We start from the raw sequence: 11,913 nt of genomic DNA, 5'->3' as shown, positions 1-11,913 counted from the left end.
TCATCACCACCATCATCACCATCAACACCATCATCATCACCATCAACACCACCATCATCACCATCAACACCATCACCACCATCAACACCATCATCACCACCATCATCAACATAAACACCATCATCAACATCGACACTATCATCCCCATCAACACCATCATCAACACCATCATCAACATCACCATCAACACCATCATCACCACCACCATCATCACCATCAACACCATCATACCACCATCATCATCAACACCATCATCAACACCATCATCATCATCAACACCATCATCAACACCATCATCACCATCAACATCATCATCAACACCATCATACCACCATCATCATCATCATCAACACCATCATCAACACCATCATCAACATCACCATCAACACCATCATCACCGCCACATCAAACATCATCATCATCATCACCACCATCATCACCATCATCATCAACATCATCATCAACACCATCGTTACCATCACCACCATCATCACCATCGACACTATCAACACCATCATCAACATCATCATCACCATCACCACCATCATCACCATCAACACCATCATCAACATAAACACCATCATTAACATCGACACTATCAACACCATCAACACCATCACCATCAACACCACCATCACTATCATCAACATCATCACCACCACCATCACCACCATCATCAACACCATCAACATCATCAACACCATCACCGCCATCATCAACACCATCACCGCCACCATCAACATCATCACCAACAACAACAACAACAACCGCCATTCGCCACTAAGTGGCGGTGACGTCACCACGACGCTTGTGCCAGGCCATGTGCACCTTGAGGCCACGTGAAGTGTCGAACGCCCGCTGGCAGGAGGTCACGGGGCAGACCCAGGTGCCACGGGTCGACTGACCGAGATGACCGAGATGACTGGCTGATGCACCACCTGTGCCCCCTACTGTGCCAACTTGCTGTGCTTTAGCCACCCGGCGCTCCGCTCGTTGTTGTGAGCGTCGCTCCTCCGCCCTCCGTTGTTGTTGGAGGGCGACTGCCTCCAACTGCCCAGTAGCGTCCTTCACGAGCCTCCTCCACTGAGGCCGATCTTGACACCGCTGGTACCAGTCATCGGCAAGTCCACTCAGCTCCACGTCCTCCTGTACCACATCACTCCATCTCTTCTCTAGCCCGTGCCGCGCCCGTTTAGCCCCCTCGATCCGGCCGAACAAAAGCTGTTTAGGCATGCGGTGGCTGGGCATGCGGGCTACATGACCCAGCCAACGCAGCCTTGCCTGCCGGAGGAGCTCACTGATGGGACTTTGCCCAGATCTTTCAAGGACTTGTGAGCTCCTCACACAATCCAGCCTGGTTAAACCCAGGATGGATCGTAGGCAGGCCAGCCTAAATGTTTCCAACCGGCGAAGATGCTCCACTAGGGGGGTCCACGTTTCGCAAGCATAGAGAAGGGAGGGAATGACCGTGGCCGAGAAGACCTGAAGCTTCGTGCGGAGCGACAGACCAGGTAGCTTCCACACAGCGTTACGCAACCGATGAAAAGATATTGCCGCTCGACTGATTCGGAGTGAGACCTCTGCTGATAAACTGGAGCCGGTCATGAGCACACTGCCCAGGTATGGGAAACTCTCTACTCTCTCCACAACTGCCCCATCACCGATTGGGAGTTGTGGGGGTGGAGTGTCCGATGGTACAAAATACCCAGGCAGGTGCTTAGTTTTGGTGGGGCTGATGGTAAGGCCCCACCTCTTAGTGGCACGCTCCAGTCTCAGCAGCAGCGTCTCCAACTCCTCTTCTGAATGAGCAGCTATTACCAAATCATCGGCATACATAACGTGGTTGACCAATAGGGAGCCATCCCTTGATCGCACCCGGGCGTCGATCAGCCTCCCATTGTATCTGTACCAAATGGTAATTCCCCCGGTACAGCTATTGAAGGCTTCACGAACTACGCAGTCGAAATAGATGTTAAATAATGTGGGAGCCAGAGGACATCCCTGTCGCACCCCAAGGTGTACAGGGAAAGGCTCCGACTCCCGGCCACGTAGTTTTACCCGGGCCCGCTCACCATCATGAAGGTCCTTAATGATCGTGAGCAGAGGGTCAGGGACTCCGAAAGCACGAAGAACAACCCAGAGCCCAGTCCTACTGATGGTATCATAGGCCTTGACCAGGTCAATAAAGCAGAGATGTAGGTCTTTTTGGAATTCCCTACACCTCTGCTGTAGCAGACGGACAGAAAATATGGCATCTGTGCAGGACCGCCCTTTCCTGAAACCACATTGGGGCTCCGCAAGCCTCTCCTCAGCATGCCTAGCAAGGCGATGTTGAATAATCCTTGCCAGGACCTTACCCGGCACACTGAGGAGTGAGATGCCCCTGTAGTTGTTACAGTCGGTACGGTCCCCCTTCTTAAAGAGGGGGACCACCAGGGCATCCTTCCAGTCCTGCGGAACCCGTCCAGTGGTCCAGACCATCATCACCAACACCATCACCACCACCAACACCACCATCACCTCCATCAACACCATCATCACCATCATCGCGTACCATCAAGTTCGGCCTCCGCGTCGTCTGCCTCCCGAGGCATGCTGGGATATCTCCCAGCATGCACCTGTGCCGGTGCTGCCCCCCTCTGTGCGTGGCGTTGCGTCAGCTCACAGAGGCGGCGGTGGAGCATCTGAACCACCTGGGGGGCGGAACCCATCAACACCATCACCACCACTGCCACCATCACCACCACTGCCGTCACCACCATCACTACATCACCATCATCATCACCACCACCGCCAACATCACCACCACCGTCACCACCATCATCATCATCACCACCACCATCACTGCCATCACTGCCACCGTCACCACCATCACCACCACCACCATCACCACCAACATCACCATCACCACCACCGTCACCACCACCCGCCACCACCATCACCACCACCATCACCACCACCGTCACCACCACCGCCACCACCGCCACCACCGCCACCACCACCGTCACCACCAACACCACCACCGCCACCACCACCGCCACCACCGCCACCCCCACCTGTGCCGAGACCGCCCGGCCTGTCTCGGGGTCCCCGCGAGTGAAGCACAGTCGTGACAACTCCCACAGCGGGCGCGCCAACTCCGCTCCATCGGGACGGCCGCTCTGCTCGCACGCCAGGTACACCTTGCGACGACAACAACATCAACAAGAACAACAACATCAACAACATCAACAACATCAACAACATCAACATCAACAACAACACGAGCAGCAGTGCGGCCACAGTGAACCCCACCCACCCACACGGCCACCGTGAACCCCACCCACCCACACGGCCGCAGTGAACCCCACCCACCCACACGGCCACCGTGAACCCCACCCACCCACACGGCCACAGTGAACCCCACCCACCCACACGGCCACAGTGAACCCACCCACCCACACGGCCACCGTGAACCCCACCCACCCACACGGCCGCAGTGAACCCCACCCACCCACACGGCCATCGTGAACCCCACCCACCCACACGGCCACAGTGAACCCCACCCACCCACACGGCCACAGTGAACCCCACCCACCCACGGCCGCAGTGAACCCCACCCACCCACACGGCCATCGTGAACCCCACCCACCCACACGGCCGCAGTGAACCCCACCCACCCACACGGCCATCGTGAACCCCACCCACCCACACGGCCACAGTGAACCCCACCCACCCACACGGCCACAGTGAACCCCACCCACCCACACGGCCGCAGTGAACCCCACCCACCCACACGGCCATCGTGAACCCCACCCACCCACACGGCCACAGTGAACCCCACCCACCCACACGGCCATCGTGAACCCCACCCACCCACACGGCCATCGTGAACCCCACCCACCCACACGGCCACAGTGAACCCCACCCACCCACACGGCCACAGTGAACCCCAGCCACCCACACGGCCGTCGTGAAGCCCACCCACCCACACGGCCACCGTGAACCCCACCCACCCACACGGCCACCGTGAACCCCACCCACCCACACGGCCACAGTGAACCCCACCCACCCACACGGCCACAGTGAACCCCACCCACCCACACGGCCACAATGAACCCCACCCACCCACACTGCCACAGTGAACCCCACCCACCCACACGGCCACCGTGAACCCCACCCACCCACACGGCCACAGTGAACCCCACCCACCCACACGGCCACCGTGAACCCCACCCACCGGCCACAGTGAACCCCACCCACCCACACGGCCACCGTGAACCCCACCCACCCCACACGGCCACAGTGAACCCCCACCCCCACCCACACGGCCACAGTGAACCCCACCCACCCACACGGCCACCGTGAACCCCACCCACCCACACTGCCACCGTGAACCCACCCCACCCACACGGCCACAGTGAACCCCAGCCACCCACAACGGCCACAGTGAACCCCACCCACCCACACGGCCACAGTGAACCCCACCCACCCACACGGCCACCGTGAACCCCACCCACCCACACGGCCACAGTGAACCCCCACCCACCCACCACGGCCACAGTGAACCCCACCCACCCCACACGGCCACCGTGAACCCCACCCACCCACACGTCCACAGTGAACCCCACCCACCCACACGGCCATCGTGAACCCCACCCACCCACACGGCCACAGTGAACCCCACCCACCCACACGTCCACAGTGAACCCCACCCACCCACACGGCCGTCGTGAACCCCCACCCACCCACACGGCCACAGTGAACCCCACCCACCCACACGTCCACAGTGAACCCCACCCACCCACACGGCCGTCGTGAACCCCACCCACACGGCCACAGTGAACCCCACCCACCCACACACGGCCCGTCGTGAAGCCCACCCACCCACACGGCCACCGTGAACCCCACCCACCCCACACGGCCACCGTGAACCCCACCCACCCCACACGGCCACCGTGAACCCCACCCACCCACACGGCCACAGTGAACCCCACCCACCCACACGGCCACAGTGAACCCCACCCACCCACACGGCCACAGTGAACCCCACCCACCCACACGGCCACCGTGAACCCCACCCACCCACACGGCCACCGTGAACCCCACCCACCCACACGGCCACCGTGAACCCCACCCACCCACACGGCCACAGTGAACCCCACCCACCCACACGGCCACAGTGAACCCCACCCACCCACACGGCCACCGTGAACCCACGTGCTCGGCTAGGTGGGCCCTTGCTGCCTCTGCGTCTCCCTGGGCTGTCCGGAGTCTCGCGAGGCCCATTTGGACGTCGGCCGCGACGGTGAGGAGGCCGCCGCCGCAGCGCAGCGCCACCCACTCGGCGCGGGCCGTGTAGCCCTCCGCCTGGGGAAAGTAGTCCCAGCTCTGGGCAGGGCAGAGAGAGATGTGGTGGTGGGGGGGGGGAGATGGTGGTGGTGGTGGTGGGGAGAGAGATGGTGGTGATGGTGATGGTGGGGAGAGAGATGGTGGTGGTGGTGGGGGGAGATGGTGGTGGGGGTTGGATGGTGGTGGTGGTGGTGGGGAGAGAGATGGTGGTGATGGTGGTGGTGGGGGAGAGATGGTGGTGGTGGTGGTGGGGGGGAGATGGTGGTGGTGGGGGGGATGGTGGTGGTGGGGGGGGGGAGATGGTGGTGGTGGGGGGGGGGGGGGAGATGGTGGTGGTGGTGGTGGGGGAGAGAGATGGTGGTGGTGGTGATGGCGGTGGGTGTGGTGGTGGACGCTGCTACTGGGCAGTCGCCCCTCCAACAACAACTGAGGGTGGAGGAGCGACGCTCACAACAACGAGCGGAGCGCCGGGTGGCTAAAGCGCAGCGAGTTGGCACAGTAGGAGGCACAGGTGGTGCATCAGCCAGTCATCTCGGTCATCTCAGTCAGCCAACCTACGGCACCTGCTGGGTCTGTCCCGTGACCTCCTCCTGCACCTAGCCTGGCACAGCAGTCAACCCATGGCACCTGCTGGGTCTGCCCCGTGACCTCCTCCTGCACCTAGCCTGGCACAGCAGTCAACCCACGGCACCTGCTGGGTCTACCCCGTGACCTCCTCCTGCACCTAGCCTGGCACAGCAGTCAACCCACGGCACCTGCTGGGTCTGCCCCGTGACCTCCTCCTGCACCTAGCCTGGCACAGCAGTCAACCCACGGCACCTGCTGGGTCTGCCCCGTGACCTCCTCCTGCTAGCATTCGACACTCCACGTGGTAGCCTCAAAGTGCACCTAGCCTGGCACAGGCGCCGTGGTGACGTCACCGTCACTTAGTGGGTGGTGCCGGGCAGAGAGAGGGAGGGAACTCAAGTGGATTTGGGGCCGTCCATAAATGACGTCACGTGATTTTGGAGGATTTTTTGACCCCCCCCCCCCCTCTCGTCACAAAGTCAGACCCCCCCCCCCTCAAATATGACGTCACAAATCTCTGCCCCCCCCCCCCCCCCCCCCCCCCCCAAAACCATATTTTCCATTTTGAAAATAAAACTTCAAATCGCTTTAAAACGATTGTCATTGTAGTGCGTATTGAATGTGGCGCTGCGCTCTGATGTTGTAGGAGTGTTGTTATACTGGTAGGAACCTCCTGGTTACACCAGCCCACAGGGGATTATTGTGTCCGTCCGTCGTGCATCCAAAAATGGTAGTGGTGGGGCTGGGGAAGGGGCTGGGGTGGTGAGGGTGGGGAGGGGGCTGGGTGGTGAGGGGTGGGGAGGGGCTGGGTGGTGAGGGTGGGGAGGGGCTGGGTGGTTGAGGGTGGGGAGGGGCTGGGTGGTGAGGGTGGTGAGGGGCTGGGTGGTGAGGGTGGTGAGGGGCCTGGGTGGTGAGGGTGGTGAGGGGCTGGGTGGTGAGGGTGGTGAGGGGCTGGGTGGTGAGGGTGGTGAGGGGCTGGGGTGGTGAGGGTGGTGAGGGGCTGGGTGGTGAGGGTGGGGAGGGGCTGGGTGGTGAGGGTGGGGAGGGGCTGGGTGGTGAGGGTGGGGAGGGGCTGGGTGGTGAGGGTGGGGAGGGGCTGGGTGGTGAGGGTGGGGAGGGGCTGGGTGGTGAGGGTGGGGAGGGGCTGGGGTGGTGAGGGTGGGGAGGGGCTGGGTGGTGAGGGTGGGGAGGGGCTGGGTGATGAGGGTGGTGAGGGGCTGGGTGGTGAGGGGCTGGGTGGGGGAGGGTGGGGCTGGGTGGGGGCTGGGTGGGTGGGGTGGGGAGGGTGGGGAGGGGCTGGGTGGTGAGGGTGGGGAGGGGCTGGGTGGTGAGGGGCTGGGTGGGGCTGGGTGGGTGAGGGTGGGGCTGGGTGGGTGGGGTGGGGCTGGGTGGGGCTGGGTGGGGGAGGGGCTGGTCACCCCGTGGTGTCCTTATAAAACTCAACGTGTCACCTACTCACGCCGGCGTGTGCCGCCCTCACAGTCGGCCAGATTTGCGGAATACACCACCACGTTGCCCTGGCCGTTGTTGACCCTGATGATGCTGCTGATGATCGTGATGATGCTGATGATGATCATAATGCTGATGGTGCTGCTGATGATGACACTGCTGATGATGCTGATGATGACACTGCTGATGATCATCATGATGCTTCTGATGATGATAATGCTGATGATGATAATGCTGATGATGATAATGCTGATCATGATGATGCTTCTGATGATGCTGCTGATGATGATAATGCTGATGCTCATGATGCTGCTGCTGCTGATGACACTGCTGATGATCGTGATGATGATGATCGTGACGATGATGACGACGATGATGATGACGTCTCACCGATGCTGGTATCTGCAAGCAGCAGAAACGCAGAGGCCATTTCAGCCATTCCCCTGGCCACTCCCACTCCGCCGCAAGCCCCTCCCACTCCGGCACTTGCCCCTCCCACTCCGCCGCAAGCCCCTCCCACTCCGGCACTTGCCCCGCCCACTCCCCCGGCAGCCCCGCCCACTCCGCTAGCTCCTCCCACTCCACCGCCAGCCCCGCCCACTCCGCTAGCTCCTCCCACTCCGCCGCAAGCCCCGCCCACTCCACCAGCTCCTCCCACTCCACCGCCAGGCCCGCCCACTCCGCTAGCTCCTCCCACTCCACCGCCAGCGCCACCCACTCCACCGCCAGCCCCGCCCACTCCGCTAGCTCCTCCCACTCCACCGCAAGCCCCGCCCACTCCAGCGCTGCCCTCTGGCCCGGCCATGCCCCTGGCTGCCCTCAGGGCGAGGAGGGCAGCGGGCAGCGCCAGGTCGGGCCTGCCCCTGAGCAGCCACGAGCGGCAGCTGCTGCGGCCGCAGGCGAAGAGGAGAGCCTGGAGAGAGAGGGGGGAGGGTCGCTGTCTGTGTGGTGAGTCTGTGTGGTGAGTCCTGTGTGGTGAGTCTGTGGGTCTCTGTGTGGTGAGTCTGTGTGGTGAGTCTGTGGGTGTCTGTGTGGTGAGTCTGTGTGGTGAGTCTGTGGGTCTCTGTGTGGTGAGGTCTGTGAGTCTGTGGGTCTCTGTGTGGTGAGTCTGTGGGTCTCTGTGTGGTGAGTCTGTGTGTCTGTGTGGTGAGTCTGTGGGTCTCTGTGTGGTGAGTCTGTGGGTCTCTGTGTGGTGAGTCTGTGGGTCTCTGTGTGGTGAGTCTGTGTGTCTGTGTGGTGAGTCTGTGGGTCTCTGTGTGGTGAGTCTGTGGGTGTCTGTGTGGTGAGTCTGTGTGGTGAGTCTGTGGGTCTCTGTGTGGTGAGTCTGTGGGTCTCTGTGTGGTGAGTCTGTGGGTCTCTGTGTGGTGAGTCTGTGGGTCTCTGTGTGGTGAGTCTGTGGGTCTCTGTGTGGTGAGTCTGTGGGTCTCTGTGTGGTGAGTCTGTGGGTGTCTGTGTGGTGAGTCTGTGGGTCTCTGTGTGGTGAGTCTGTGGGTCTCTGTGTGGTGAGTCTGTGGGTGTCTGTGTGGTGAGTCTGTGGGTCTCTGTGTGGTGAGTCTGTGGGTCTCTGTGTGGTGAGTCTGTGGGTCTCTGTGTGGTGAGTCTGTGGGTCTCTGTGTGGTGAGTCTGTGGGTCTCTGTGTGGTGAGTCTGTGGGTCTCTGTGTGGTGAGTCTGTGGGTCTCTGTGTGGTGAGTCTGTGGGTCTCTGTGTGGTGAGTCTGTGGGTCTCTGTGTGGTGAGTCTGTGGGTCTCTGTGTGGTGAGTCTGTGGGTCTCTGTGTGGTGAGTCTGTGGGTCTCTGTGTGGTGAGTCTGTGGGTGTCTGTGTGGTGAGTCTGTGGGTCTCTGTGTGGTGAGTCTGTGGGTCTCTGTGTGTTGAGTCTGTGGGTGTCTGTGTGGTGAGTCTGTGGGTCTCTGTGTGGTGAGTCTGTGGGTCTCTGTGTGGTGAGTCTGTGGGTCTCTGTGTGGTGAGTCTGTGGGTCTCTGTGTGGTGAGTCTGTGGGTCTCTGTGTGGTGAGTCTGTGGGTCTCTGTGTGGTGAGTCTGTGGGTCTCTGTGTGGTGAGTCTGTGGGTCTCTGTGTGGTGAGTCTGTGGGTCTCTGTGTGGTGAGTCTGTGGGGTCTCTGTGTGGTGAGTCTGTGGGTCTCTGTGTGGTGAGTCTGTGGGTCTCTGTGTGATGAGTCTGTGGGTGTCTGTGTGGGTCTGGTGGTCTTTGCGTGGTTCTGTGTGTGGGGTCTGTGTCTTTAACAACCCTCCAAAGGGTTGAGATCTGATATAACACCATCACCACCACCATCATCATCACCATCATCATCATCACCATCATCATCATCACCACTATCACCATCACCACCATCACCACCAGCACCTCCATCATCATCACCATCATCACCACCATCTCCACCACCACCATCACCACCTCCATCATCACCACCATCACCATCATCTCCACCTCCACCATCATTATCTCCACCACCACCATCTACACCACCATCTCCACCACCCATCACCATTATCACTACCTCCATCATCACCACCATCGCCACCACTACCATCATCACCTCCATCATCACCACCACCATCATCACCACCACCACCATCACCACCACCATCATCACCTCCACCACCACCATCATCACCTCCACCACCATCATCACCTCCATCATCACCATCTCTACCACCATCACCACCACCATCATCACCACCATTTCCACCACTATCTCCACCACCACCACCACCACCTCCATCACCACCATCACCTCCACCATCACCACCATCACCTCCACCACCATCACCTCCACCATCTCCTCCACCATCACCATCACCTCCACCACCTCCATCATCACCACCTCTACCACCACCATCACCTCCACCACCACCATCACCACCACCATCTCCACCACCATCTCCACCTCCACCACCACCACCACCATCACCACCACCTCCATCACCATCACCTCCACCATCACCACCATCACCTCCACCATCACCACCATCATCACCACCACCATCACCACCACCACCATCACCACCACCATCACCTCCACCACCATCATCACCACCACCATCACCGCCATCACCACCACCACCACCACCATCACCACCACCATCTCCACCATCACCACCACCACCATCACCACCACCATCTCCACCACCACCACTGCCATCACCTGTAATTCCTGCATTCTTCGCGCGACTTCGGCAGCGCCCGCTGCTGTCGTTGCTACCGCTGGTAGCTTAGGCGATGCTGATGCTGCTGATGCTGCTGCTGATGCTGATGGTGATGATGCCGATTCGAGGTTCCGCAGCTCCATGAGCCAGGCGCAGGCGCGTGCGTGGACCGCACTCCGGTCGTCCATGTAGTGCCGCTCACCGCTGTGTGGATCAACAGCAGCATCAGCAGCATCAGCAGCAGTAGCAGCAGCAGTAGCAGCAGCAGCATCATCAGCAGTAGCAGCAGCATCAGCAGCATCATCAGCAGTAGCATCAGCAGCATCATCATCAGCAGCATCATCAGCAGCAGCATCTTCAGCAGTAGCAGCAGCATCAGCAGCAGCATCAGTAGCAGCATCATCAGCAGTAGCATCAGCAGCATCATCATCAGCAGCATCATCAGCAGCAGCATCATCAGCAGTAGCAGCAGCATCAGCAGCATCATCAGTAGCAGCATCATCAGCAGTAGCATCAGCAGCATCATCATCAGCAGCAGCATCATCAGCAGTAGCATCAGCAGCATCATCATCAGTAGCAGCATCATCAGCAGTAGCAGCATCATCAGCAGCAGCAACATCAGCAGCATCATCATCAGCACGATCATCATCAGCAGTAGTATGGACGCTGCTGCTAGCCGAGTTAACGAAGTGTAGTAGTTGTGGTAGTAGTAGTGGTGGTAGTAGTGGTAGTAATAGTGTAGTAGTGGTAGTAGTGTAGTAATAGTACTAGTACTACTAATGTAATAGTAGTGGTAGTAGTAGTAGTAATGTAGTAGTATAGTACTAGTAGTGTAGTAATAGTACTAGTACTACTAATGTAATAGTAGTGGTGTTGGGGCCTCAACCAATAGTGGGCCACTCTGCAAGCCTCGCATCTCCACGCCGCCGCCTGCCCACACACCTCGCAGCGCAGCCGCACGCCCTTGGGCAGCGCCAGTGGGTACATAACAACAACAACAACCACAACAACAACCACAACAACAATCACAACAACAACAAACAACAATCACAACAACAACAATCACAACGACGACGTTGACAAAGTCACAAATCGACCACGCGAAATTAATCAACTAGGAATCCAAGAGGCGGTTAGGCCGCGTTGTCACGGTAACGCGTCTCCCCCCCCCGTCACCGTGGCAACGGCCAGCCCACCCCCACCACCCCCCCCACCACCCCCCCTCTCGTCACCGTGGCAACGAGTCCCTCGCTCCGCCCCCTTCACCATCCCCCCGCCCCTCAATCCCCACCACCCCCCCCCCCCCTTGTCACCGTGGCAACGGCCAGCCCACCCCCACCACCCCCCCTCTCGTCACCGTGGCAACGAGTCCCTCGCTCCGCCCCTTCACCATCCCCCCGC

At 59.9% G+C, this 11,913-nt stretch overlaps 1 protein-coding gene and 1 long non-coding RNA gene across 2 annotated transcripts; both read right to left on the bottom strand.

Moving 5' to 3' along the window:
- Positions 1 to 2,536: 2,536 nt before the first annotated feature.
- On the bottom strand, positions 2,537 to 7,805 carry LOC144739141 (uncharacterized). The gene is made up of 4 exons (XM_078622116.1): positions 7,738 to 7,805; positions 5,200 to 5,370; positions 3,057 to 3,182; positions 2,537 to 2,693 (listed from the first exon to the last, which is right to left on the bottom strand). The coding sequence occupies exons 2-4, from the start codon at positions 5,266 to 5,268 to the stop codon at positions 2,544 to 2,546; spliced, it is 345 nt and encodes a 114-aa protein (XP_078478242.1). The 5' UTR covers positions 5,269 to 5,370; positions 7,738 to 7,805; the 3' UTR covers positions 2,537 to 2,543.
- A 289-nt stretch (positions 7,806 to 8,094) lies between these two features.
- On the bottom strand, positions 8,095 to 11,544 carry LOC144739140 (uncharacterized). Its single transcript, XR_013589365.1, has 3 exons — positions 11,399 to 11,544; positions 10,512 to 10,716; positions 8,095 to 8,260 (listed from the first exon to the last, which is right to left on the bottom strand). It is a non-coding gene; the product is annotated as an uncharacterized LOC144739140 (long non-coding RNA).
- Between the last annotated feature and the right edge of the window lie 369 nt (positions 11,545 to 11,913).

The sequence above is a fragment of the Lampetra planeri genome, unplaced genomic scaffold (genome assembly GCF_965212315.1).
Source record: "Lampetra planeri unplaced genomic scaffold, kcLamPlan1.2.h2 scaffold_1329, whole genome shotgun sequence".
In the NCBI taxonomy this organism is placed as follows: domain Eukaryota; kingdom Metazoa; phylum Chordata; class Hyperoartia; order Petromyzontiformes; family Petromyzontidae; genus Lampetra; species Lampetra planeri.
The sequence above is the reverse complement of the archived record's forward strand: the minus strand, read 5'-3'. Positions and strand labels throughout refer to the sequence as shown.

Coding starts and splice junctions, on each gene's coding strand:
- LOC144739141 (XM_078622116.1), bottom strand. CDS start 5,268: ATGGGCCTCGCGAGACTCCGGACAGCCCAGGGAGACGCAGAGGCAGCA. Junction 3,183..5,199: donor GGGCCCACCTAGCCGAGCAC/GTGGGTTCACGG, acceptor TGTCGTCGCAAG/GTGTACCTGGCGTGCGAGCA. Junction 2,694..3,056: donor GCCGGGCGGTCTCGGCACAG/GTGGGGGTGGCG, acceptor TCCGCCCCCCAG/GTGGTTCAGATGCTCCACCG.